The 26276-nt window shown below is 41.3% G+C and overlaps 1 protein-coding gene across 1 annotated transcript; it reads right to left on the reverse strand.

Annotated features, from left to right (window-relative positions):
• On the reverse strand, positions 1-26007 carry LOC115134608 (eukaryotic initiation factor 4A-I-like). Its single transcript, XM_029668775.1, has 11 exons — positions 25902-26007; positions 24593-24650; positions 24199-24331; positions 23583-23722; positions 18389-18557; positions 18112-18221; positions 8772-8915; positions 7719-7856; positions 1845-1934; positions 1355-1434; positions 1-1035 (listed from the first exon to the last, which is right to left on the reverse strand). Exons 1-11 carry the CDS (start codon positions 25922-25924, stop codon positions 891-893), a joined length of 1230 nt encoding a protein of 409 aa, XP_029524635.1. The 5' UTR covers positions 25925-26007; the 3' UTR covers positions 1-890.
• Positions 26008-26276: the final 269 nt, after the last annotated feature.

Consider the following 26276-nt stretch of genomic DNA (forward strand, 5'->3'; position numbering starts at 1 on the left):
CAGGATTTTATTTGGTAACTTTATTGAAGTCATTCCCCTCCCCCAGTTTGTAAAATGAAACCAAACTAATGAATAAAAAAGGGGTGGAAAATAAATAGTTTGTACTGGATGTTGATTTGCCTATAGGGTTTGTCGAATCCAAATATCTTTGCAACCAAAAAAAACCTCCCAATACCCCCCTCTGTACACAGTCATGCTCTCCCCCAAAAATGTCAATGAACGTTTAGAACAAGGGTTCAATGTCAACCCGTGTGAAATGTCAATTATACACACTAGAAATATCTACCAACATGTTTGGAACACCACTAAGTGTATTCAAATAATTGCTGTACTTCAAGGGGGCACATGGAACAAAAAAAAAACTATCAAACAGATTAACAATGTCATCCCTTGTTTCTGTTTAAAAACACTCCTGCAGAAAAACTACTGCATATCAGCAATGGATAGTGATACAATATAACTTTGATGCAAATAAAGAATGGAAATGAATGATGCAATCCCCCACCCCCCAAGAAGTCACAATTTCCTATTGAAATGGAGTCGCAAGGGTCCTTGTAGACCACAAGGATATCAAGTCTGCTGCTAATACAAACAAAGCAAATCTCATCTGTGGCCAAGTAAAATACAATTCTTGATTTTTATTAAGCAAGGCGATCCATAGAAAAACAAATGAGTGGGGCTGAGCTGAGGGACCGCAGAGGGCATGGAAGAGGAGGAAAACAGGAGTTCCCCTAACCCATTTAAGAGCGCAAAATTGGGATACGTGGGAGGCTTGTTTAGGTGGGTGATAGGTAGGAAACGGGAGATGTTAGAGAATGGGGGGGGTAGTGGGATGATGATGGTCTGTAGAGTGTTAAGGTATCAGCAGCAGGCAGGGTGCCAGGGGTAGTCTAGATCAGATCAGCCACATTCATGGGCATCTCTTCTACTGTGGTGTTGTAGAACGTCTCAATGTCCCGGAGTGTGCGCTTGTCCTCTTCAGTCACCATGTTGATGGCAACACCCTTCCTGCCGAAACGGCCTCCTCGCCCGATCCTGGCACACAACAATTAAAGACCAGATTAATACGAACCCTGCCGATCGGAATTTAGAATCAAAACGGTAGGGAAATAAATACGATTTGAATTAACAAACCAGGAGGAACGAGACCAGGACATTATAGAACAAGTCAGAAAAAGTAGGATATTGGTTTGTGGTTAGCTAGTTACATTTCGAAAATGTATGAAATGGAGGATGTCAGAAAAGCAGAAAATTCACACCCCAATATGAACAATGTTGATTGCCATAATAAAAACAGTGACATAAGTTGTTCCTATGGAGCTTGGTTTTTAATATAACTCAGGGTCCCTCCTACCTGTGAATGTAGTTCTCACGATTGGTTGGCAGGTCATAGTTGATAACCAGAGACACCTGCTGGACATCAATTCCTCGGGCCTGAAAGCAACATCATGATCAGCACCCCTGCACTGACCTCTAGCTGCCATTGCTTTATTACCCTGAACCCTGGTGCAGGCTAGCTTGGTTCCATGTGAATCCGCTGGTAAACGTGTAGCACTAGCAACGCCAAAGGTTATGGGTTCGATTCCAGAGATAACATACAACAAATGTGCCACTTGACTAAAACTTTGGCATTACTGAGAATAGGCTAATTCAATAGATCATAGAGCTCACTTACACATTTAATATCACTGTAAAGGAAGTCACTTTGAATAAAAGGGTTTGCCAAGTTGATTAACATAATAAGAAAAATGATATTTATTACATTCAACGACTGAAAAGATTCAGGCCACAGTGTGCTCTGCCCAGGTAGTAGGGTGCTGCTTCGTCTCCTGAACTCAACTCACCAGCAGATCTGTGGTGATGAGGACACGGCTGGAGCCAGAGCGGAACTCCCTCATGATTAGGTCCCTCTCCTTCTGGTCCATGTCACCGTGCTGGGGAGGAACGAAGGTGTCACATTTTACATTTAGTACTCTTATGCAGACCCACTTATTGTCAAACAAGACAGTCAGCCTGGATCTGTGAACACCACAAGCACTTCATTTTCACATTACGGAAATCAAAAACCAAGAAATGCTGATCTAACCAGATCGACAGTATGTTTTCCGCACAAATAGAGGCACTAAGAAGCAATGGAGAAACTTAAGATTCTGCAGATAATGTAAATTAATGCTGCCACCTCAATACAATTATAAGGTGAAAGCACCAATTTGTAAGTCGCTCTGGATAAGAGCGTCTGCTAAATGACTTAAATGTAAATGTAATTTATAACCTCTGCGGGATCGGTGACACCCCCCACGGGACAGTTGAGCTAACGTGCGCTAATGTGATTTGCATGAGGTTGTAAGTAACAAGAACATTTCCCAGGACAGAGACATCTGATATGGGCAGAAAGCTTAAATTCTTGTTAACCTAACTACACTGTCCAATTTATGGTAGCTATTACAGTGAAAGAATACCATGCTATTGTTTGAGAGCACAGTTATGAACTTAAATTTATCAATAAACTAATTAGGATTTTTTTTTTAAAAGCTAGCCTTAGCTTTCCTGACTGAGTATATTGGTTACAGACTTTCCTGAAAAGTTGCATATCGCAGTGGCTATTCGATGCGAATGCAGAACGCCACAGGATGTTTTTGTGCTGGTCAAGGGCAGTCAGGTCTGGAGAGAACCAAGGGCTAGATCTGCACTTAGTTCTACATTTTTTGAACAGGGCATGCTTATTTAACCTTTTTGGGGTAGGGGGTAGCATTTTCACTTTTGGATAAATAGCATGCCAAACTGAACTGCCTCCTACTCTGTCCCAGATCCTAATATATGCATATTATTATTAGTATTGGATAGAAAACACTCTGAAGTTTCTAAAACTGTTTGAATCATGTTTGAGTATAACATAACTTATTTAGCAGGCGAAACCCCGAGGACAAACAATTCAGATTTCTTTATTTATTTTTAAGTCAGTCTTTTCAATATGTTTTCATGGGGAATCCAGAATTCTAATCGACTTTTGTGCAGTTCCTACCGCTTCCACTGGATGTCACCTGTTTGTAGAAATTGGTTGAGGTTTTTCTTTGTGTAATGAAGAAGTACCATAGCTCAGAACAAACGTCACTTCATGTGTACCTTTTGATAGAGGCGCGTAACCAGAAAAGTAGCGTCAGTTTGTTTTGCTCCTGTCTTGAACACAGATCATCCAGTCTTCAATTTGATCAATTATATACGTTTAGAAATACCTAAAGTTGTATTACAAAAGTCGTTTGAAATGTTTTGGCAAAGTTTACAGGTAACGTTTGAGATATTTTGTAGCGACGTTGTGTAAGTTGTAAGCAGTGTTTTTCTGGATCAAACGCGCCAAATAAATGGACATTTTATATACATGACGGAATTAATCGAACAAAATAACCATTTGTGATGTTTATGGGACATATAGGGGTGCCAACAAAAGAAGCTCATGAAAGGTAAGGAATCATTTATATTTTATTTCTGCGTTTTGTGTCGCGCCTGCAGAGTTGACATACTACTCTCATTGTTTACTGTTGTGCTATCATCAGATAATAGCATCTTATGCTTTCACAGAAAATAATTTTTGAAATCTGACATGTAGGCTGGATTCACAACGACTGTAGCTTTAATTTGCTATCTTGCATGTGTAATTTAATGAAAGTTTGATTTTTATAGAAATGTATTTGAATTTGGCGCTCTGCAGTTTCCCTGCCTATTGGCCATGCAAGCGTCCCATCTACCCCAGAGAGGTTAAGATGGCGAGGAAAGCACTTTTAAAGAGCAACCAGGCATCCTCTACTGACGGGATGAGGTCAATATCCTTCCAGGATACCAGGGCCAGGTCGATTAGAAAGGCCTGCTCACTGAAGTGTTTGACAGTGATGAAGGGTGGTCGTTTTACCGCGGACCCATAACGCACGCAGGCAATGAGGCAGTGATCGCTGAGATCCTGGTTGAAGACAGCAGTGTATTTAGAGGGCAAGATGGTCAGGATGATACCTAAGAGGGTGCCCATGGTTACAGATTTAGGGTTGTACCTGGTAGGTTCCTTGATAATTTGTGTGAGATTGAGGGCATCTAGCTTAGATTGTAGGAGTGATAAGCATGTCCCAGTTTAGGTCACCTAACAGTACGAACTCTGAAGATAGATGGGGGGGGCGATCAATTCACATATGGTGTCCAGGGAACACCTGGGGGCTGAGGGGGGTCTATAATAACAAGCGGCAACGGTGAGAGACTTGTTTCTGGAAAGGTGGATTTTTAAAAGTAGAAGCTCGAATTGTTTGGGAACAAACCTGGACAGTATGACAGAACTCTGCAGGCCATCTCTGCAGTAGATGTCAACGCCACACCTTTTGGCAGTTCTATCTTGATGGGAAATGTTATAGTTAGGGATGGAATACAGTGTCATCTGTATGTGTGCAGCGCACGCATGTCTACGACTATAACCGTTAGCTATGCTAAGGATAAGACTTCTGGTTGATGGAGAAAGGCTTTCCCAAAAACCTTCATTAACTAGAAAAATGTGCAGTTTTGTCACAAAACACAATGTGCAACTGGCATGCTGACTGCCGGGATGTCCACCAGAGCTGTTGGCAGAGAATGTAATGTTAATTTCTTTACCATAAGCCACTCCAACGTAGTTTGAGAGAATTTGGCCATACGTCCAACAGGCCTCACAACCAGACCTTGTGTATGGCATTGTGTGGGAGAGAGGTTTGCTGATGTCAATATTGTGAACAGAGTGCCCCACGGTGGGGGGTTATTGTATGGGCAGGCATAAGCTGCAGGCAACAAATAGCATTTTATCGATTGGCAATTTGAATGCACAAAAATACCATGAAATTCAATTGACTGATTTCCTCATATGAATTATAACTCCGTAAAATCTTAAATTGTTGCATGTTGCGTTTATATTTTTGTTAAGTATATAAAGGAGGCACATTTTGGTCAATTTTGCCTGAAACTAACCAACATTGAACACGCAACTCCTGTAATGAAGCAGCTACTAAAACGCCATTTTCAGACATTTGCCCAAATGCAATTAGCGGAAAACAGTTCTAAACGGCCTACCTAATGTAGCATTTCCATTCATATGTGACCGAGACTCAAATCTGTTAGAAACTTAAAGGGAATCTAGTAGCAACTACTATGATGGGTTTCTAATATGACTAGGATTGTGCTTTTGGCTTCTGGACAATTAAATAATGTTGATATGAAAACCAATAGAACCAGGGTTGCAAACTGGCGAGGGCCCAAAAAGGTGACACTTTTTTTTGCGCTGAAAAAAAAAAAAATCCCTGCTACGGGGGATAAAAATAAAATATCAGCTTTAAAATCCTAATTTCTAGTGATTTAGTCTGGATCCCTTCTTGAAATGCAGGTTTTTACCTTATTAAACAACAAAGAATACAATCTACATGATCAATCTGGGTAAAATAAGTGGTTAATGTGAACCTAACTTACAGCTAAAAAATGTAAAGAAAGAAAAATAATGTAAACGTTTCCAATGTTATTTGTTGCCTAGACTTTACTGCAAATGACACTCTTGAGAAAGTCTTTAAAAAAATGACACTAATATTGCAGTAAGCCATGACAGCCTTTATAATAGAATGCCTGTGACCACACACACATCTAAATATTGCACTTGGGAAAAAATCTTAAAGGAGAAACAGAATTTAAAAAACTTAGTTAGTGGCCACTATAGTAGACATTGATCAAGTGCACAAGGCTAAATAACATTCACTGAGTAAAACATTAAATAATCCCCCCCTTACTCACGTGTTACTGTCAAGTTCAACACAATAAAAACAATATCTTTGGCCTACACTGCACATTATTACATTGTTAGTTCGTTAGCTACTTAAAATTTCTCAGAGATTGCAAGGGTCCACTAAACAACTAACGTTATAACTTGAACGGCAAGGAGTCATATACCAGTTAATACTATAGCGAATTGGTTGGGTTACTAATGTTAGCTCATCTGATGTTGTAAGCTATCGTTAGCTGTCTGACTTTATGAGCAAGCTCATTTTCACGCCATAAACTCAATTTTTTGATCAGATAAGTTGGCTAATGTTGCTTAACATTTCTCTGGCTAGCTAACGGAGAAGTCGATGCAGATAGCAAGATACTTAACGCTAGCAATTCTTGTTGCGCCACACTTGCACCCTCATCTCAAACTTTACAAATGCCAGTTGTTTATCGGTTACAGTTTATGAAGTAGGCTTCATCACGTTCCCACCCGTCTCCATCGTCAGGAGTCTCACCTACCTCTTCGTTATCATGCAGGGGACGCGCTGCTGTAACTGGCAAACTGCCTTTCCACTCTTCCGTTGTCTAGCCATTGCGTGCTGCATTCTCAAAATCAAATCAAATGTATTTATAAAGCCCTTCTCACATCAGCTGATATCTCAAAGTGCTGTACAGAAACCCAGCCAAAAACCCCAAACAGCAAGCAATGCAGGTGTAGAAGCACGGTGGCTAGGAAAAACTCCCTAGAAAGGTCAAAACCTAGGAAGAAACCTAGAGGGGAACCAGGCTCTGAGGGGTGGCCAGTCCTCTTCTGGCTGTGCCGGGTGGAGATTATAACAGAACATGGCCAAGATGTTCAAATGTTCATAGATGACCAGCAGGGTCAAATAATAATAATCACGGTGGTTGTAGAGGGTGCAACAGGTCAGCACCTCAGGAGTAAATGTCAGTTGGCTTTTCATAGCCGATCATTCTGTTATGTCAACGATTGGCTGAGCCTTGGATACAGCCAGTATTGCTCCACACGCACATCACTCATTCACATATAACCAGTTGTGACCTCTTGGTCGGATCTATATTGAATCACGTAGGTAACTTATTTTGTATTCAAAACTAATTGTTAATTCAAAGTTAATTGCACGAGGAAGTATTTATAAAATCTTTGCCATTTACTTTACGGTTGGACTTTTGCAAGGCTACTTTAGAGCAAAATAAGATATCACAATTTGAAGTAAAACATTCAGGTTTTAAACAATTATAGTGCCTCAAGCTCCCAAAGTGGTGGGACACTGAAGGTCAACAGTAGGCAGGCGATAGTCTACGCAGCCGAATGGAAGACGCGCTTTACAAGTTGAGAAATAAAAAAAGAGCTCCTTTCTAAATTGTGGCCACTAAAGTGAACACGCGATTGTGTTTAGAATTGTTATTTGTTCCGCAATGACTGGGCTTACAAAAGCAGGTTTCACTCCAGTAGCCTACAGGCTTTTTGAGGACCTAGTCTTGACAGACGGTAGGTAGGCTATTCCAGCCTACTTCTCAAACTAGGCTCTGTATGCTGTGCGTGTGATAAATAAAATGCATGCCGACTAACAAAAATACACGGGACAATTGAATTCCACAAAATTATGCAAATTAACAGACCGATAAGCATGACTGGTCAACTGTATTTTCGGCGGATAACCAATTAGCATCTATCGGTATGACAACACATTTAAGTCATTTAGCAGACGCTCTTATCCAGAGCGACTTACAGGTAACGAGTTCAAACAGGTGCAGTTAATACAGGTAATGAGTGGAGAACAGGAGAGCTTCTTAAAGGAAAACTAACAGGTCTGTGAGAGCCGGAATTCTTACTGGTTGGTAGGTGATCAAATACTTATGTCATGCAATAAAATGCAAATTAATTACAAATCATACACTGTAGGACATGGACAGCGAGCTGGAAGTGCAGGAGCTCTTACCAGGGCAGAGACTGTGAAGTCCCTGGCATGCATCTTCTCAGTCAGCCAGTCCACCTTTCGGCGGGTGTTGATGAAGATCACAGCTTGGGTGATGGTCAGGGTCTCATACAGATCACACAAGGTGTCCAGCTTCCACTCCTAACAAAAGAAAGCGGGTTGAATTGAGTCTGAAGACATGGGAAAACTTCAAGCCTAAGACCTGGTCAAGAACACCGATTTCAAGCTATCGTGCCAACCCAAATTACACCATCCATGCTATGATATTTTGTTTGAATATTTTCCTTATCCAGCACAGTTCCAGGTTCGTAACCTGGCTAGTGCAGTAAATATTGTCTCAGCTCAGTAGTGTGAAAGGGGTATCTACACAAAAGGTTGATATTACAGTATTAGCAAACGTCTAAATTATGAAGAGGTTGCTTTTAAGTTAAAGCTGTGGAGAGGGACAAAGACGCCAGCCATAGTGGAGAGCAGTCGACTTCCCCTGCCAAAGAACATTGTTCCTCCAACAGCTTGGGAGAAGCCATAAAGAGGCCAAGTGAGAGGATTCACTCTAGCCTACATCTGTCCAAAATAAGCCCAATGTGTTTCAATGGTCTTATTTTGGACCTAAGCCTGTCGCCCGCCTTCGGGACAACTCCCATTGTTAGGGTGGAGACATGAGCATCTCTTAGTTATATACAGATATGGAGACGCGGAGGGAACTTGGGACCCCAACAACATTTCCAAAGTGCTCAAGAGGATATAGCTAAACTCATCATTAGAATCACTGTAGCAAGCTCTTTCATACAAAATCAACCATCTTCATAATGAAATACTACAATTTTAAGAAAGGAAAGGCCATTTCTAAATGTCTCATTGATTATCATTCCATGTTAACAGGACAGTTACTGTGTTGTATTGACCAAATGAGGCTACTTCATGACTTGACTTATTCCTGTTAGTAGAGCAAAGGGCCTCACAAGATTCTAATAACGAGCATATAAAAAGAGCAATACATTCATTATACGGGTGCGCACACACACGCACTATAACATGCATCCATTACAGCAATACCTCTTTCTCCACGTTGATGTAGAACTGGCGGATACCCTCCAGGGTGAGCTCTTCCTTCTTCACCAAGATACGGATGGGCTCACGCATGAACTTCTTGGTGACCTCCAGCACATCCTGAGGCATAGTGGCAGACAGGAGAACCACCTGGAAAACAGGGTTGAGAAAAGGTATTAGCTCTATAGAGCAATCACTTGACAAAGGAATACATGGATCATTGAAGATTACTATGGTGTGCTCAGCTGTTCATCTCCCTCTTGCTAGCTCTTTCTCTAGGAACACTACCAGGGAGGAGGGTTGGGACAAGTACTAGCTAACATTGAGAAAAGCACAGTACATTCTACTTGAAAAAAATAGATTCTATATTCCCAGAGATTATGCTTAATTGACCCTTTGCTATGCCCCGCCCAAGAATGTGGGGAACCAATCGCAACGCTCCAATGGATAGCAACTGCCGTCGAGTCTGACACCTGGGACAAGATCACGTTTAAGTCTCATGAAAGCCAGCGGCAAAAATAGTTTAAAAAATGTATTGTTTAAATGGCTAAATAATCGAACAGTGCAGCAGAAGTTACTACTGTGATTCCTGAAATGCTGAGCATGTTGGGCAGGTAGGAGCGCTGGGCCAGTAACCTGAAAGGTTGGATCAAATCCCCGAGCTGGTAAAAATCTGTCGTCCTGCCCCCGAGCAAGGCAGTTAACCCATTGTTCCCCGGGCACCGATGACACGGATGTCGATTATGGCAGCCCCCCTGCACCTCTCTGATTCAGAGGGGTTGGGTTAAATGCGGAAGACATTTCAGTTGTTCTGAGTAGGTATTCCCCTTTCCCTAATCCAAAATTAAAAACTTGTTACAATATTTGCTAGCTCAGCTGTCTAGACAGTCTCATTAAACACCAAACGTTGCTTACGCTAGCTAGGCACGTAATACAACTTCTTCTCGAAATGTGTTAGCTAGCTAAGTTATGAAAACAACTCCCATCTGCTGTACACATCCGGATATGATGAGAGCACTAGTGAATTCAGAGTATTTCAGTGGCTAGCTACACTGCAAAGCAATTGCAACAGTTCACAACATACCCAAGAGTTTCCTGATTAGCATGGGGTAGTCTGTAGGGATGTGCATCTTTCCCTTTCAAGACGATTCGATACGCATCTATACTGAACAAAAATATAAAACGCAACATGTTAAGTGTTAGTCCCATGTTTTAAGATGAAATAAAATATCCCAGAAATGCTTCATACGCACAAAAATCAATTCTCAAATTTTGTGCACAAAATTAAAACAGTATGATCATTACACAACTTGTGCTGGGGACAATAAAACAGCACTCTTAAAATGTGTAGTTTTGTCACACAAGACAATGACACAGATGTCTCAAGTTGAGGGAATGTGCAATTGGCATGCCGACTGCAGGAAGGTCCACCAAAGCGGTTGCCAGAAAATGTAAATGTTTTTTTTTTTTACAATAAGCCTTCACCGTTTTAGAGAATTTGGCAGTACGTCCAACCAGCCTCACAACCGCAGACCACGTGTAACAACGCCAGCCCAGGACTTACACATCCTGCTTCTACACCGGTGGAATCGTCTGAGGGGAGTGCTGAGGAGTATGTGTCTCTGTAATAAAACGTGTTCTGATTGGCTGGGCCCCACTCCCCATTGGGTGGGCCTGCAGCGCTCCTGCCTAGTCATGTGAAATCCAGAGATTAGGTCTTAATGAATTGATTTAAATTGACTTGATTTCCTTATATGAACTGTAATTCAGCAAAATCGTTTAATGTTGCCTTTATATTTGTGTTCAGTGTGGATACATGGGATCCAATATGTTTTCACTTTAAAACTACTACGTTTCATTAGAGCAGGGATCTGGCGGCCCCGGATCAATCTCTTTATTTTGTTACTCAGTCAGGGTCTGAACTTACTGTTGAGCGTTAGAATAGTAGAATACACAATGTGAAATGTAGTTTTTATTTCATTTGCAAATTAGTCTACTGGGCAGTTATCTAAAATTGTAAACATTGTTGAATTACCAACCGGTGAGCCCCTGTCGATTTTGATAGTCACTCACTCAGATACCATATTTAAAAAAAAAAGGATAACATTTTCTCTGCACCCTGTAGGTCTACAGACCTGCATGCCATTGCAGACTCAAGAGTTCAGATTGTGGCCCCCACCCCATCAAAGTTGCCCATCCCTGGATTAGAGGAATGAATTGATGCACTAACATTTGCTGTAGATCTAACCCCATTTTGACGACTGGTCAGTCAATAGGCTGTTGGTCGACCGAGATGTCTTTAGTCGCCTGTCTGAGTGGACTGATCCATTGTGGAGGCCGTGTGGATGGAACAGTCCATCATTAAGTCACGTGCTATTGAAAGTGAATATGGTTATATTACATAAAAAACAAATGGGGCGCTTTCTCCCTCGTTGGATAGCGGTCGCTGTCCGTGGTTCTGAAACCTCAGTGAACTGTTGAATTGACGCCTTTTCCTAGACCATGTTGTGATTTGCATAACAGCAAAAGTTAATCAGCATATTGGTGTTGAGAACGATACGGAACAATTAGGAGACGAGAAAATAGCTTGCCTTAATTGTCCAAGAAAAGTGAGGAGGAAACAAACTTAATTAGGTCAATAATTAATAGCCTAATTTCTAAAATGTGCCTGGCTTTATAAATCATCCATATATATCTACAGAAATAAGACAGATCCCGCTTCTGTTGCCTGTTTGTTTAATAGCCTGATTCCGTGAGCATCTAGCCTCACGCAACCACACGATCTCCAGATTGCTCCCGAGTGGCACAGTATCTCAAGGCTAGAGGTGTCACCTTAGACCCTGGTTCGATCCCGGGCTGTACTACAACTGGTTGTGATCGGGAGTCTCAGAGCGGCGCACAATGAGAGCTTGGCCGGGGTAGCACGTAAAATAGAATAGCCAATATGGTATTAGAATGTATTTAAGTGTCATTTACACTGTTCCAAATTGTCAGAAACATATTAGCTGTTGATCTCCTTGTTAATTACTATTATGATCATTATAATATGTAATGTCATCATTAGTAGGCTTAGTATAATAGCCTTCATTAACCGTGACTTACTCAGGATTATATAGGCTACTGTTTCATTCAATCATTTGTTCATGTCATCACACAGCATACAAGTCATTCATGATTGGAAACCCAAATCAAGCATTTTAGTTTGATAATCAAATAAAGCAAACCTTGAATAATTAGCTTACACTAAAACCGTCCCATTTCGAAAATTGCATTCAGCAATGAACGCAAATGTTTAGTCTGAGGTTACAAAGGCTTTACAAAAAAATGTTAGACTCCGGTACGCTTAATTTATTTAGTGGTTTACATTGTTCCAAACGGTCAGAAAAATTATATTGTAAACTAACAGCAACAGTTTTGCAACACATTTATTTTCCATTCTATACCGAACAAAAATTAAAAAACAACTTCAAAGACTACTGAATAGCAGTTCATATAGGGAAATTAGTCACCTGAAATAAAATTCCTTAAGCCCTAATCTATGGATTTCACATGACTGGGCAGGGGGAGCAGCCATGGGTGGGCATAGGCCCCTTGGCAGCCAGGCCCAGCCAATCAGAATAAGTTTGTCCCCACAAAAGGGCTTTATTAGACAGAAATACTCAATGAGCCCGTAGGTGAAGAAGCTGGAAGTGGAAGTCCTGGGCTGGCGTGGCCACATGAGGTCTGCGGTCGGAAGTACTGCCAAATTCTCTAAAACAACGTTGGATGTAGCTTATGGTCGAGAAATGAACATTACATTTTGCTCCTTACCTTGATCTCCAGTATTTTCCACAATGAGTCAAATTTATTCCACACATCTGAATTATCCTTTACCTCCTGAGCAACCAGTAAACATTCCCATTTTGAGTTCACCCGTCATGTCCTCTGCATCCACTTAGCTGTCACGTATGCAGTGTTTGTTATAACCAAGTTATTGATGTGATGATATGCTACAAGTCAGACCCCATTGGTCATGTGCATGAGACGCATATACGCGTTACGCAAAGAGAGTAAGGGTTGAGAGAGTATCCCAATTGCACACTCACCCAACTTCAGACATCTGTGGCATTATGACAAAACTGCACATTTTAAAGTGGCCTTTTGTCCCCAGCAGAAAGTGCACCTGTGTAATGATCATGCTTTTTGATTTAACAACACCCCCCCGATTGATGAGGAATTGAAAAATTGTATGGTTCAAATGGGATGAGGAAAAAGGAATGGCAAATAAGTTTGGCTGCAAAACCGATTGGCAAACATACTGTAAATTGAGGAATGTGACTAAACTGAATAAAATAAGAAACTACACTATGAAAAGAAAATGTAATTTATGGTGCTCCAGTATAATTTTGGAGCAAGAAGGCAAACTCGATCATTCATTGAATCAGATGTCTCATTCATTACATAACCCACTGATATTGCTAATTAGTTTAATGATAGTTTGCTAATCTTGCCAATGAGAAAAGGCATGACGTGACAGCAAAAAACACTGACACTACAAATCCAAGTATATCTGACCAAATTAGTTAAGACAAGCATTGTAATTTTGAATTCTGTAACGCGAGTGTGGAAGAGGTGACTAAATTGTTGTCTATCAACAATGACAAGCCACCGGGGTCTGATCATCTGGATGAAAAATATACTGTGGATAATAGCGGACATTATTGCCAGATCTTAAATTTCAGCCTACTAGAAAGTATGGGCACTCAGGCCTGGAGGAAAGCTAAAGTAATGCAGACACCCAAGAATAGTAAATGCCGCTTTACTGACTCAAAGAGCAGACCAATCAGCCTGTTACCAATACAGTGTAAACTTTGGGGGGGAAAAAATTGTGTTTGACCAGTTACAAAGCTATTTTATTGTAAACAAATTGACTTTCAGCACGCTTATAGGGAAGGGCATTCAACAAGGACGGCACTTACACAAATGACTGATTGGCTGAGAGAAATGGATGATTACGAGATTGAGGGAGCTGTTTTTTTAGACTTCAGTGCGGTTTTTGACCTTATCGATCAGTCTGCTGCTGGAAAGACTTGTGGTAAGGCTTTACAACCCCTGCAATATGGTGGATAAAGCATTACCTGTCTAACAGAACAGAGGGTGTTATTTAATGGAAGCCTCTCCAACATAATGCAGGTAGAATTAGGAATTCCCCAGGGCAGCTGTCTAGGCCCCTTTTTTCAATCTTTACTAACGACATGCCACTGGCTTTGAGTAAAGCCCGTGTGTATGTATATATGCGGATGACTCAACACTATACGCATCAGCTACTACAGTGAGCAAAATCACTGCAACACTCAAAGAGCTGCAGTTAGTTTCAGAATGGGTGGCAAGGAATACTTTTGTCCTAAATATTCCAAAAACTAAAAGCTTGGTATTAGGGAGAAATCATTCACTAAACCTCAACTAAATCTTGTCATAAATAATGTGGAAACTGAGCAAGTTGCAGTGACTAAACTGCTAGAGTAGACCTGGATTGTAAACTCATTGTCAAAACATGTTGATACAACAGTAGCTAAGATGGTGAGAAGTCTGTCAATAATAAAAAGCTCCTCTGCCTAATTAACACTATCAACGAGGCTGGTTCTACAGGCCCTAGTTGTCGCACCTAGCCTACTTTTCAGTCGTGTGGTCAAGTGCCACAAAAAGAGACCTCTGAAAATTACAATTGGCTCAAAACAGGGCAGCACAACTGGCCCTAAAATGTACATGGAGAGATAACAATAATATGCATGTAAATCTCATGGCTCAAAGCTGAAGAGACCGACTTACACACTACTTGTTTTGTAAGAAGTGTTGACATGCTGAACGCACCGAGGTGTCCGTTTAAACTACTAGGACACAGCTGACACCCATACAAAACCCACAAGACATAAGAGGTCTCTTCACAATCCAAGTCAAGAACAGAATATGGGAGGTACACAGTACTACGTAGAGCCATGGATACATGGAACTCTATTCCACATAAGGCAACTGATGCAAGCAGTAGAATCAGATGTAAAAACAACTGATAAGAATACACCTTATGGAACAGCAGGGACTGAAGAGACACATACTTACACATGGATTTTGTGTTGTACATGTGTGGTAGGGAGTATTGGCCTGGGGGAACACAATGTGCTATGAAATGTAATCTCTTAAATTGTACTACCGTAATGTTGCTGGACCCAGCTAATAGGGATCCTTAATTACAAAAACAAACGTGACTGGGGAACTATGCAAACTTCATAATGTAAAATAATGTGACCGGTGAAATTAAAATACCATCTGCTTTATCTGCACAGGTTGGCTGCAGGTAATTCCTTAAATAGCTACAAATATTAATATGTATTGAAAAACAGATATATTAACGTTATTGAAAAACCATCCCGTTGCCATTTCCAAATACCCCGGTACATACAGTATACCGCCCAAACCTAGTGGTAAGCCTAGCTAACTCTGGAAAGTGGTTTAATCTTTGAAACAGAATTGTAGTGTTTTTAATAACCATTTTGCTTCAGCTGGCCACATGCTTGAAATGAATCTCATTCCACTGGAGGGAGTCCTTTAGTCACCTCAGAACAGATTGTAGAGAATGATGCTCTAACAGACTCAAATACCTTATTTGAATTTCAACCATTTGATGTCTCCGATGTATTAAGTGCCTTGCTAAAGATCTGGGGCTGATTCACTTCACCTCTTCTTACTACAGCTATCTGCCCCACTGTTGAACCTTTAAAACTTCTTAGAGCTAGGGTCTATTTTCCTGACTGACGTGCCCAAAGTAAACTGCCTGTTTGTTGCTCAGGCCCAGAAGCCAGGATATGCATATAACTGGTAGCATTGGATAGAAAACATGTTTTTGAAGTTTCTAGAAATGTTAAAATAATGTCTGAGACTATAACACAATTCATATGGCAGGCAAAAGTCCAAAGAAAAACCAACCTGATTTTTTTGTGTGTTTTGTTTTTTTTTAGCTCCCAGGCTCTTAATGGAAAGCTTTGGGTTCTATGTAATTCCAGCTCCCAGATTGCAATTCATATGGCTTCCACTAGATGTCAGTCTGTTCATTGTTTCAGGCTTGTCTCTGCAAAAACAAGCAAGAATTTTGAGATGTTGTACAGACTCCCAGTTCAAAATATATCTGTAGGCGCGCGGTGAAAGAGGACACGGGCTTACTAATTTTACTTTTCTATTGAACATACTTCTTTCCGTATGAAATATTATAGTTGATTTAAATTTTAGGATACCCGAGGATTATATAGAAACGTAGTTTGACTTGCTTGAACAAAGTTTAGCGGTAGCTTTTTGGACTCCTTTGTCTGCATGTTGAATGAGTGGATTACTGAAATCGATGGAGCCAACTAAACTGACTTCTTGGGATATAAAGAAGGATTTTATCTAACAAAACGACCATTCATGTTGTAACTGGGACCCTGGGGATTGCAAACAGAGGAAGATTTTCAAAAGTAACTGATTCATTTAAATCGCTATTTGCGATTTTTATGAAGCCTGTGCTGGTTGAAAAATATGTGGGGCGCAGTCCTCAAACAATCGCATGGTATGCTTTCGCTGTAAAGCCTATTGTAAATCTGGCAACGCTGTTAGATTAAGAATTTAAGCTTTTAAATGATACTTGTATGTTTAATATTATTATTTATTTGAATTGCGCGCCCTCCAATTTCACTGGATGTTGTCGACTGGTGTTCCGCTGACGGGATGCCTATCCCTAAGAAGTTTTTAACCTGTATTTTTAACTTGACAATTGCTACCGGTGTTATCCCTAAGAATTGGGAAGTTGCACGTCCTCCCCCTACATAAAGGGAGGGATCTTTCTGACTTCGATAATTACCACCCAATCTCCAAGTTAAAGCATGTTGCCTAGCCAAGGTATTAGAATCCTTGACAAACTCCCAGCTAAGGTGTTCAACTTCTCACTAATATAAATATGCACCAGTTTGATTTTAGATATGGACATCGTATGGTTTCAGCCACTGAAACGGGCATGGACAAGGAGTCTTGCAAATGGCTGAAGAGCCATCTGACCGACAGGACACAATGTATGCCTTCTGATGCTGTCTAGTTTCCTGGATATTACGAAAGGTGTACTGCAGAAGTTGGTATTGAGACCTGTTCTCTTTACTGTTTATATAAATAATATTGGTCTATCTATTAAATCCTGTAATATTCATCTGTATGTAATACGTTTTTGTATGCTATTGATCTGACTTAACCAAGCTATGTTAGAGCTGCAATCTGATTTTGTTGCATTACAGAAAGCCCTGGATTTAAAACTTGTAGTTAATGCAGGCAAAACTAAATACATGTTCTCTAACTCACTGAAAAATGTCTCAGATGGGCTAGTCTTTCATTGGAAAGCTCTCATTGAGCGGGTTCCTGCCTATAAATATCTGTCCGTTTGGATTGATAAAGAGCTAACGAACAAAATATACTGATGACCTAGTTAAAAAGCTAAGATTTAAAGAGGGCTTTAAAAAAAATTGATCTCGCCTCTCCATTAACAGCAGGAAGCAGATTGTGCAGTCAAATTTCCTGACTATGGTGACACCATTTACCAGAATGCAGCAGCCACTACTCTCAAACCATTGGATGCAGTCTACCATAGAGCCCTATGGTTAATTACAGGTGACAGTTTTAATATTCATCACTGCATCCGAAGGTCAGCTGGACCTCACTAAAGTTCTGTAGACCACTTCATTACTCCCACAAGCTTCCAACATAACTCACTTCACTGTTGAAATACAAAAATATGAGCTACCACACTCATTCACAGGGTTAGTTAACTCAAGTTCCCACTTGTCTCCACAAAATTAGGTAAATCCGTATTTAGTTTTAACGCGCCACAGTTAAGGAATACCTTACAAAACAAATTACACCTGGATTCCCTGGTGCCGATGGGGTAGTTTAAAGCGGTTTAATGAAGTGTGCAATTATTTCAATTGACGATTCTAACTTGTAATAACCTGATGTAATGTATTTTTTTTTTTTACCTTTATTTAACCAGGCAAGTCAGTTAAGAACAAATTCTTATTTTCAATGACGGCCTAGGAACAGTGGGTTAACTGCCTGTTCAGGGGCAGAACGACAGATTTGTACCTTGTCAGCTCGGGGGTTTGAACTTGCAACCTTCCGGTTACTAGTCCAACGCTCTAACCACTAGGCCACCCTAGTTTATATTTTTGTTGCAAATGAGACATGACAATGGTCTCAATTGGGATACATTGAATAAATAAAAGTAAATAAAAATTGCAAAGGCTTCAGGTAGAGCATAACTTCCTAACGTACTGTTAGACACAATCTGTCTTCATACCTGCGTGCTAGTGCCAAGCTTTTGGAAAATCTCGTAGATCTGGTCTTTGAAACCCCGGCTCAACATTTCATCAGCTTCGTCAAGGACAAACATCTTGATGTACTTAGCAGCTGAGGGGGGAAGATGAGTACTTGGTTTAGACAAAACTTGAACACAAAATGAAATGTCAATACTCTTCAGTAAACAAAAACATACAGCTGTAAACAATGTTGAGAAAAGTTTGACAAACGGTTGTTATCTGAACAAATCTGGTAACAAAAAGACAGACATCACTCACAGAGGAACTTGCGGTTCAACATGTCGAACACGCGGCCTGGTGTTCCAACCACTATGTTGGGAGCCTCAGCCTGGAGCTTTGTCACCTCGTTGCGGACGTTGGTTCCGCCAATACAGGCATGGCACGAGGCTCCCATGTAGTCGCCGAGGGCCAGGATCACCTTCTGGATCTGTTGAAGAGGGGGAAGTCAATCAAACTCAAAGCCAGCAGTTGTCACAAAGTACTTTTACAGTAACACAGCCTAGACTAGGGAGCAAGCAGAAGCACAGTGGCCAAGGAAAGCTTCCTTTGGCACGTATTTGTTTACATGTCCATGGTCTCTTAGCAGGGCAAACCCATTTTGGTGATTTTTGATATATCATTCAAATCAATCACAGCATGTTTTGGACTCATTCAGCAGTTATTACCCGATTAAGAACAATACAAAATGTTGAAAGTTCAATTTATATTTTATAAAACTAACGTTGAAAATGATGCTGTCACTGCTTCCTGATAAAACATTTCGATAAAATAGCCCAATGTCAAATCACAGCTTGAAAGTGTCCAAATCAATAACCAATATGCAGAAACAGTTTGTGATATTTGTATTTATTATGGATCCCCTGAATGAGTCCAAAAACATGCGGTGGTTGATTTTGATGACCAGAAATCACCAAATTGGGTTTCCCTACCTACTAAGAGACCATGGACATGTAAACAAATATGTACCAATGGAAGCTTTCCTTGGCGACTGCACTTGCTCCTTAGTCTATGGCTGTGTTACTGTAAAAGTACTTTGTGACAACTGCAAAATTATGGGGATCCATAATAAATACAAATATATCAAACTGTTTCTGCATATTAAGGCAGATATATATTTATATTTCACAACACATTAAGTGTGCCCCCAAAGGCCACTACTCTACTACCACACAAAATCCATATGAACATGTGTATAGAGCATATGTTGTCATGCGTATGCATCTTCACAGTCCCCACTGTTCAATAAGGTGTGAAAAACTAAATGTACCATCTACACATACAGTGGGGAGAAAAAGTATTTGATAACCTGCAAAATCGGCAGTGTTTCCTACATACAAAGCATGTAGAGGTCTGTAATTTTTATCATAGGTACACTTCAACTGTGAGAGACAGAATCAAAAACAAAAATCCAGAAAATCACATTGTATGATTTTTAAGTAAGTAATTTGCATTTTATTGCATGACATAAGTATTTGATACATCAGAAAAGCAGAACTTAATATTTGGTACAGAAACCTTTGTTTGTAATTAGAGATCATACGTTTCCTGTAGTTTTTGACCAGGTTTGCACACACTGCAGCAGGGATTTTGGCCAACTCCTCCATACAGACCTTCTCCAGATCCTTCAGGTTTCGGGGCTGTCGCTGGGCAACACAGACTTTCAGCTCCCTCCAAAGATATTCTATTGCGTTCAGGTCTGGAGACTGGCTAGGCCACTCGAGATGCTTCTTACGGAGCCACCCCTTAGTTTCCCTGGCTGTGTGTTTCGGGTCGTTGTCATGCTGGAAGACCCAGCCACGACCCATCTTCAATGCTCTTACTGAGGGAAGGAGGTTGTTGGCCAAGATCTCGCGATACATGGCCCCATCCATCCTCCCCTCAATACGGTGCAGTCGTCCTGTCCCCTTTGCGGAAAAGCATCCCAAAATAATTAAGTTTCCACCTCCATGCTTCACGGTTGGGATGGTGTTCTTGGGGTTGTACTCATCCTTCTTCTTCCTCCAAACACGGCGAGTGGAGTTTAGACCAAAAATATATATTTTTGTCTCATCAGACCACATGACCTTCTCCCATTCCTCCTCTGGAACATCCAGATGGTCATTGGCAAACTTCAGACGGGCCTGGACATGCGCTGGCTTGAGCAGGGGGACCTTGCGTGCGCTGCAGGATTTTAATCCATGACTGCATAGTGTGTTACTAATGGTTTTCTTCGAGACTGTGGTCCCAGCTCTCTTCAGGTCATTGACCAGGTCCTGCCGTGTAGTTCTGGGCTGATCCCTCACCTTCCTCATGATGCCCCACGAGGTGAGATCTTGCATGGAGCCCCAGACCGAGGGTGATTGACCGTCATCTTGGGACTTCTTCCATTTTCTAATAATTGCGCCAACAGTTGTTGCCTTCTCACCAAGCTGCTTGCCTAATTGTCCTGTAGCCCATCCCAGCCTTGTGCAGGTCTACAATTTAACCCTGATATCCTTACTCAGCTCTCTGGTCTTGGCCATTACGGAGAGGTTGGAGTCTGTTTGATTGAGTGTGTGGACAGGTGTCTTTTATTTACATTTACATTTAAGTCATTTAGCAGACGCTCTTATCCAGAGCAACTTACAGGTAACGAGTTCAAACAGGTGCAGTTAATACAGGTAATGAGTGGAGAACAGGAGGGCTTCTTAAAGGAAAACTAACAGGTCTGTGAGAGCCGGAATTCTTACTGGTTGGTAGGTGATCAAATACTTATGTCTTGCAATAAAATGCAAATTAATTACTTACAAATCATACAATGTGATTTTCTGGATTTTTGTAAGTAGCAAAACCTGCAAAATCGGCAGTGTATCAAATCTCCCCACTGTACATGTGCAACAATAGTGATATTACTTGCATTTTTTCTTCTTCTGATGAGCACTTTATAAAACATGCCCACACAACAAAAACACTTGTTTTGACAAGTGGCAATAAATAACTAATCGATGAGGGAGGGGTATTTTCACGTCACAGGTTGGAGGACAATCAGCAAAACATGGCTACATTGAGACGGGAGTCACAGAAACAGAAAAGCAACATGGTCAATCACTCAAATAGATTATCATGTTGAAATCAATTGTGCTCGAGATGAGGTTACACATTCTGTTCAAACTAACAGCTCAAAAACCTGAGGAATCTGTTTAATTTAAACTATACCATTCAAAGGCCACACGGAAACCTGGAATAATAACCTAGAAATGGTTGGTTAGATGAGAACTTGTAGAAGGCTTAAGATCTGCGTTTTGGAACGTTGGAGGTTTATTTCAGGAGGCTGCCATCATGGAAAAGCGAACAAACCACTTTTTCTGGTAGCTTCAACTAATCACAACGCTGCTATTTAAAGCCAGGTGTATGCTACATGACTTTTAAAACCCTAACACCGCTGAGCCTCTCACATTAAAAACTACCGTCTTTCCTGTAGTGTTTAGCCAACGTAGTGGTGCACACTAAACGACGTGGCACAGATGGGGGTCACACACTACAAGATTCTTGACTTGGTTGTGAGAATTCTCGACACCACGTCGTCTCACGAAAACAATCATGGGATTAGATTTAACACAGCTACAATGAGCTGTGGCTCAAAGCAGACTCAAACGTTCTCATTCAGACATTCACGTGTCCCATACAGAGTTGAAATATCTAGCCAACATTGTCAACTGAACAACATTGCTTGTGAACTTCAGAGCTGTAACAATGACAATTTGGCTTTTTATTTTATTTTACCTTTATTTAACTAGGCAAGTCAGTTAAGAACAAATTCTTATTTTCAATGACGGCCTAGGAACAGTGGCAGAACGACAGATTTGTACCTTGTCAGCTGGGGGATTTGAACTTGCAACTATTTGGTTACTAGTCCAACGCTCTAACCACTAGGCTACCCTGCCACCCCTACCCTGGCTAAAGACAACTACAAATGCATACTAGTAGTAGTCATTGCACCTGCTCGAGAGTACACATGCTGGGTGACGCGAAACAACGACAACTCCCTGACGAGCTCTCATTGGCTATAGCTGATGACCATTCTCAAAACGTGTCCTTGCACATCTCACACTAAAAGAGCATTGAAAATTGTGCCAATAAAAATCAAACGTGTCTGGAAATATCAGGATGTCTGGGACTGCTCAAAGACTAGATCGGTAGCCCTCAGATGGTGCCTGACCTGTTCACATTAAACGAGCCTCGGCGACAGCTGCACCCCCCAAGTAGGCAACGACATGGGGATTTGGTTTCTCCAATCTCAAAAACTTCTGGGACAGCTAAATCGTGGCCAAAAATCGTGTAATGTACGCCCGGCTTAAGTGATCATTTTTCTGTCACATCTGTGTATTGGTGTGTGGCCAGTGACTTTTATAGAGAGAATGTCCTTAATTGTTTGTGTCTTATGAGAGTTTGAAAATGAACTCAGTTCCAAGTCCTGCACACCCCATTGGTGTTATACAGTTGATTATGCAAAGTTAATGATCGGTTTTAAGCAATTGATCTTATGTCACCAATTGATCTTATGTCACCAATTGATCTTATGTCATTGTGATGACTAAAGTTTCATACCATCACCACCAATCTGAGCAAAAAAAAGGATGTGGATTTCCACTACATTTTATGGGGTGAAAATACAAGCTTGTGTAAGGCAGTAAAATCTGTCCACATTAGGGAAATTTGCACAATATAAAGTAATCAAAATGTCAATTTCAGATGTTACGTTGCCCACTCTATTGATCACAAATTGAACCATTCAGAGAGTTTAAAAGGACACTTCAAGATTTTTCAGAGTATTCTTTCTTCATACTGGATGCAGACGTAAAAATGGTATCCATGAGTTCATCCGACTCTGGGGAAGTAGATAAAGCGCCTCACTGCCAAAATCCCAAAGTATCCCTTTGAAAATGCTCTCAAACAATTTAACCAGGCGCTCTAGAGTCTCCATAGTGTTAGTGCAGTAGGCTGAACATTTGACTTCCCTATTCTAAGTCACATTTTAAGTACTTCCATGTTCAAGATAATTTTAGCATACATGTTCATTAGTTTGCTAGTAGTCATCGGACAAGGAACAGTACTTTTGTAACTCATGAGTTTGAGCCCTTAACATGTTGCTCACTGCACAGGCAGGCAGTTGGGAAGAATCTCTCTCATCCTGACAGACACAAGACTCAGTCCCACTCAAACACACCGCCTTGCCCAGTGACAGGGGTGGCACATTACAGCATCAGGCTACAGGGTTTGATTCACACTATAGAGCAGAGTGAAGCCAAGCTGTACTGTGCTGGCTATTCATCCACCATAGGTTGCTAGAACACTGCTGGAAAGGCCCACGTGATATCAAAAATATCAGATCCAGCATGGTACGTTTGAGTTGGCACGACAGTGTGTAAAGGGTATAGAAGTTGCATTTAATGTGGACAGTTTTTAGGGCAATTTAAGTGTGTGTGTAACCTGCCTGCTGAGCCAGCTCTCGGGTGGGGGCGAGGACCAGGGCCTGGGTGCCCTTCAGCTCGATATCAATCTGCTGGAGGATGGAGATGGCGAACGTGGCGGTCTTCCCTGTGCCGGACTGGGCCTGTGCAATGACATCATAACCTGGTGGGGAATGAAGGGTGGTATTCATTAGTGGACACCATAACAAAACACTAATACCAAGTGTTTCTTATTGGACAAATTCAGACTGGTCCTTCCCAGTTTCATCCCAGTTGGTTCCTAGTAAATATGACCATGGATAAGTTTGATAGGCATTTGGTTCACTGTTTAGACTCATGATTGAGAAAGTCTCCAAACCTGACATGTAGGATACGATGGAATAAATAAAAGCCTGTGTACTATGATCAAGGATACCAAATGTTCCACATAGGAATGAAGAGGATTAATTAAGTATAGAAGCAACTTCCGTCAGCGACAACTTAGGCTAGATATTGACAGAAAAAGACCACAAAAATCAACACTATTGATATTAAAGTTATACCCATCTTCATAAGTTGATGGAAACGAACAAACATGCAGAGGTCTCCCACACACAATATCCTGTGTGTGGGAGTTGATTTTAGGAAACTTGAACTTACCCTTGATACAAGGGAGGATGGCCCGCTGCTGAATGGCAGATGGTTTCTCAAAACCATAGGCATAGATTCCTCTCAGGAGAGTCTCACGCAGGGCCATCTCATCAAAGCTGTCCACAATCTCATTCCAGTTACTCTGTGGAGAGAGAAAAATATCAGACCACGGTTAGTGTATATAGTACCCAGATACTGTAGTCCTTACACAGACTCCCAGTATTGTTGAACTACCAGAGGAGAGATGGAAAACCAAGCAAGACCCTGATTGTGGGCGTGAGATGTACGCATCTTCACCTCCACCCCATTGGACTACATGCCTTTCAACTATTCAACAATTTAACTGGTCCTTCATCCAACTTTTGACAAACTTGCCTGACACAAACAAAACATTTAACTTTACCTCAATGATGCCATCTGGCTCCATGCCCTCAGGGCCATTGTCTCTGTTGGAGAGGTCTCTGGGGGAAAACGTCCACATGTCAATACTAGATGATGCATGTGTTTCATAACACATTAGCAAATTCTAATGATATCACGACCAAAAACATTTCTAACCAGAAATGTATCAGGGGTCTAATGCCAGAGTTTGTGATTGTAATGGGATGACATGCCTGTATTCATCTAGAAGGGGTTTGATGCCAGAATGATTGTAATGGGCATGACATGAAGTGCCAATGACTGCATCGAGGCCCCGCCATGTATAATAAACTCGCATAAGATGTTGGTGCTGGCTACCAACGATACAGAAGTTGGGGCACACACACACACAACCAAGTTTGTGACGCCACTCAATTAAAAAAAATATATATATTTCATTAAGTCTTCCCAGTGCAGACGACTCGAACACGCCCATGCAGTAACTTGCACTCAGAGAGATTTTGAATAATGGTGGACAACACATTGGTGGGGGTTCTCTGGCTGGTTAGTCCCGAGTGGAACTGTAAATGATTACACTACTAACCTTGGCTAACAAGCAAAACGACACTTTCAACAGGGATAGCTAACCATATTAACTGGAAGGAGCAGTCACTCAACCGGATGGCCCATCTGATAGAAAATCCTTCACTGTTGCAATAAAGAAAAAAAATACAAATAACGCACCGCCACCAGGCCGAGCGACCCTTTACCCGAAAAGCATGTGGTCGTAGCGCACAAGGTTAGCGGAAAGGGTTGCCCCACCAAAACAACAAGCGCCTACGCATAATATTCCGGATAAGAACTGTAGTTAGCGAGACACCAGCTACCCGGAGTTCGTAGTTAACGTCTGTTTCAACGTGACCTGGGCACCATGGCGGGGCTCGCTGGTGAGACAGGCCACCATTTTCCCGCAACCCCTGTCTGGTGTTCGCCTGCCAAATAACTAGTTAGCCATCTTAGCCGATGTTAGCAGCTCGCCTTCACCCAGCATTACTGAAGTAACGTTCGTGGGCTGGCCAGCAGATCAGTGTTTACAATAACACAGGGCACAATAACGTGGAACATGTACTACGGGCTTGCAGTTAGACCTGTCCAGCTAGCTAGTGGCTCCAATACGGCCACCACTAGCTAGTTTACAGTTGCTAACGTTAGTTAGCACTAAAGCGACAGCACAAGGAAAACATTCATGTTTAATTTTATAAAGGAATTGCGGGGCTGACCGCGTTATTTCATCTAGCCATATGTGTAACTGGTTATAATAAAACAATGGAACAATTTGCAGGTTTCTTTACCTCTCTTCATAATCTGCCGACATTATCACAAAGGGCGAATACGCCGCGAAAAAGTGTTATATAGCACAACGTGGTCTGGGAAGCTCAGGTTGTGATTGCTGAAGTGGACTATCATTCACGCCAGAGTCATATTGTTAACCCCATTGTGACATGTTATTGGCTATCTAAGAAGTCACTGAACGTATGGTCTCCGCCTTTATTTGACCATAATAGGAGCGACAAGGAGGACTCGACATTTGGTTCCTCCCCAGCAACAACACTATTGGAAGCAGAGACCCAAATAAATGAATAATTCTATGATTAGAACCAGCATAACGAACAAATGCCTTCATTGGATTAGTTGATTATGAGGCATAATACAACACACTATTTGAA

Source organism: Oncorhynchus nerka, linkage group LG9a (assembly GCF_034236695.1).
Source record: "Oncorhynchus nerka isolate Pitt River linkage group LG9a, Oner_Uvic_2.0, whole genome shotgun sequence".
Taxonomy (NCBI): Eukaryota; Metazoa; Chordata; class Actinopteri; order Salmoniformes; family Salmonidae; genus Oncorhynchus; species Oncorhynchus nerka.

Bases quoted from the DNA above. Each gene is read 5' to 3' on its own strand.
- LOC115134608 (XM_029668775.1), bottom strand. From the start codon at position 25,924: ATGTCGGCAGATTATGAAGAGAG. The intron at 18,558-23,582 runs GCAGGTTACACA...CCTCTTCAACAG, and splicing joins CCCGAGAGCTGGCTCAGCAG to ATCCAGAAGGTGATCCTGGC. The intron at 8,916-18,111 runs GTATGAAGACAG...CCTGTTTTCCAG, and splicing joins AGCTTGGCACTAGCACGCAG to GTGGTTCTCCTGTCTGCCAC.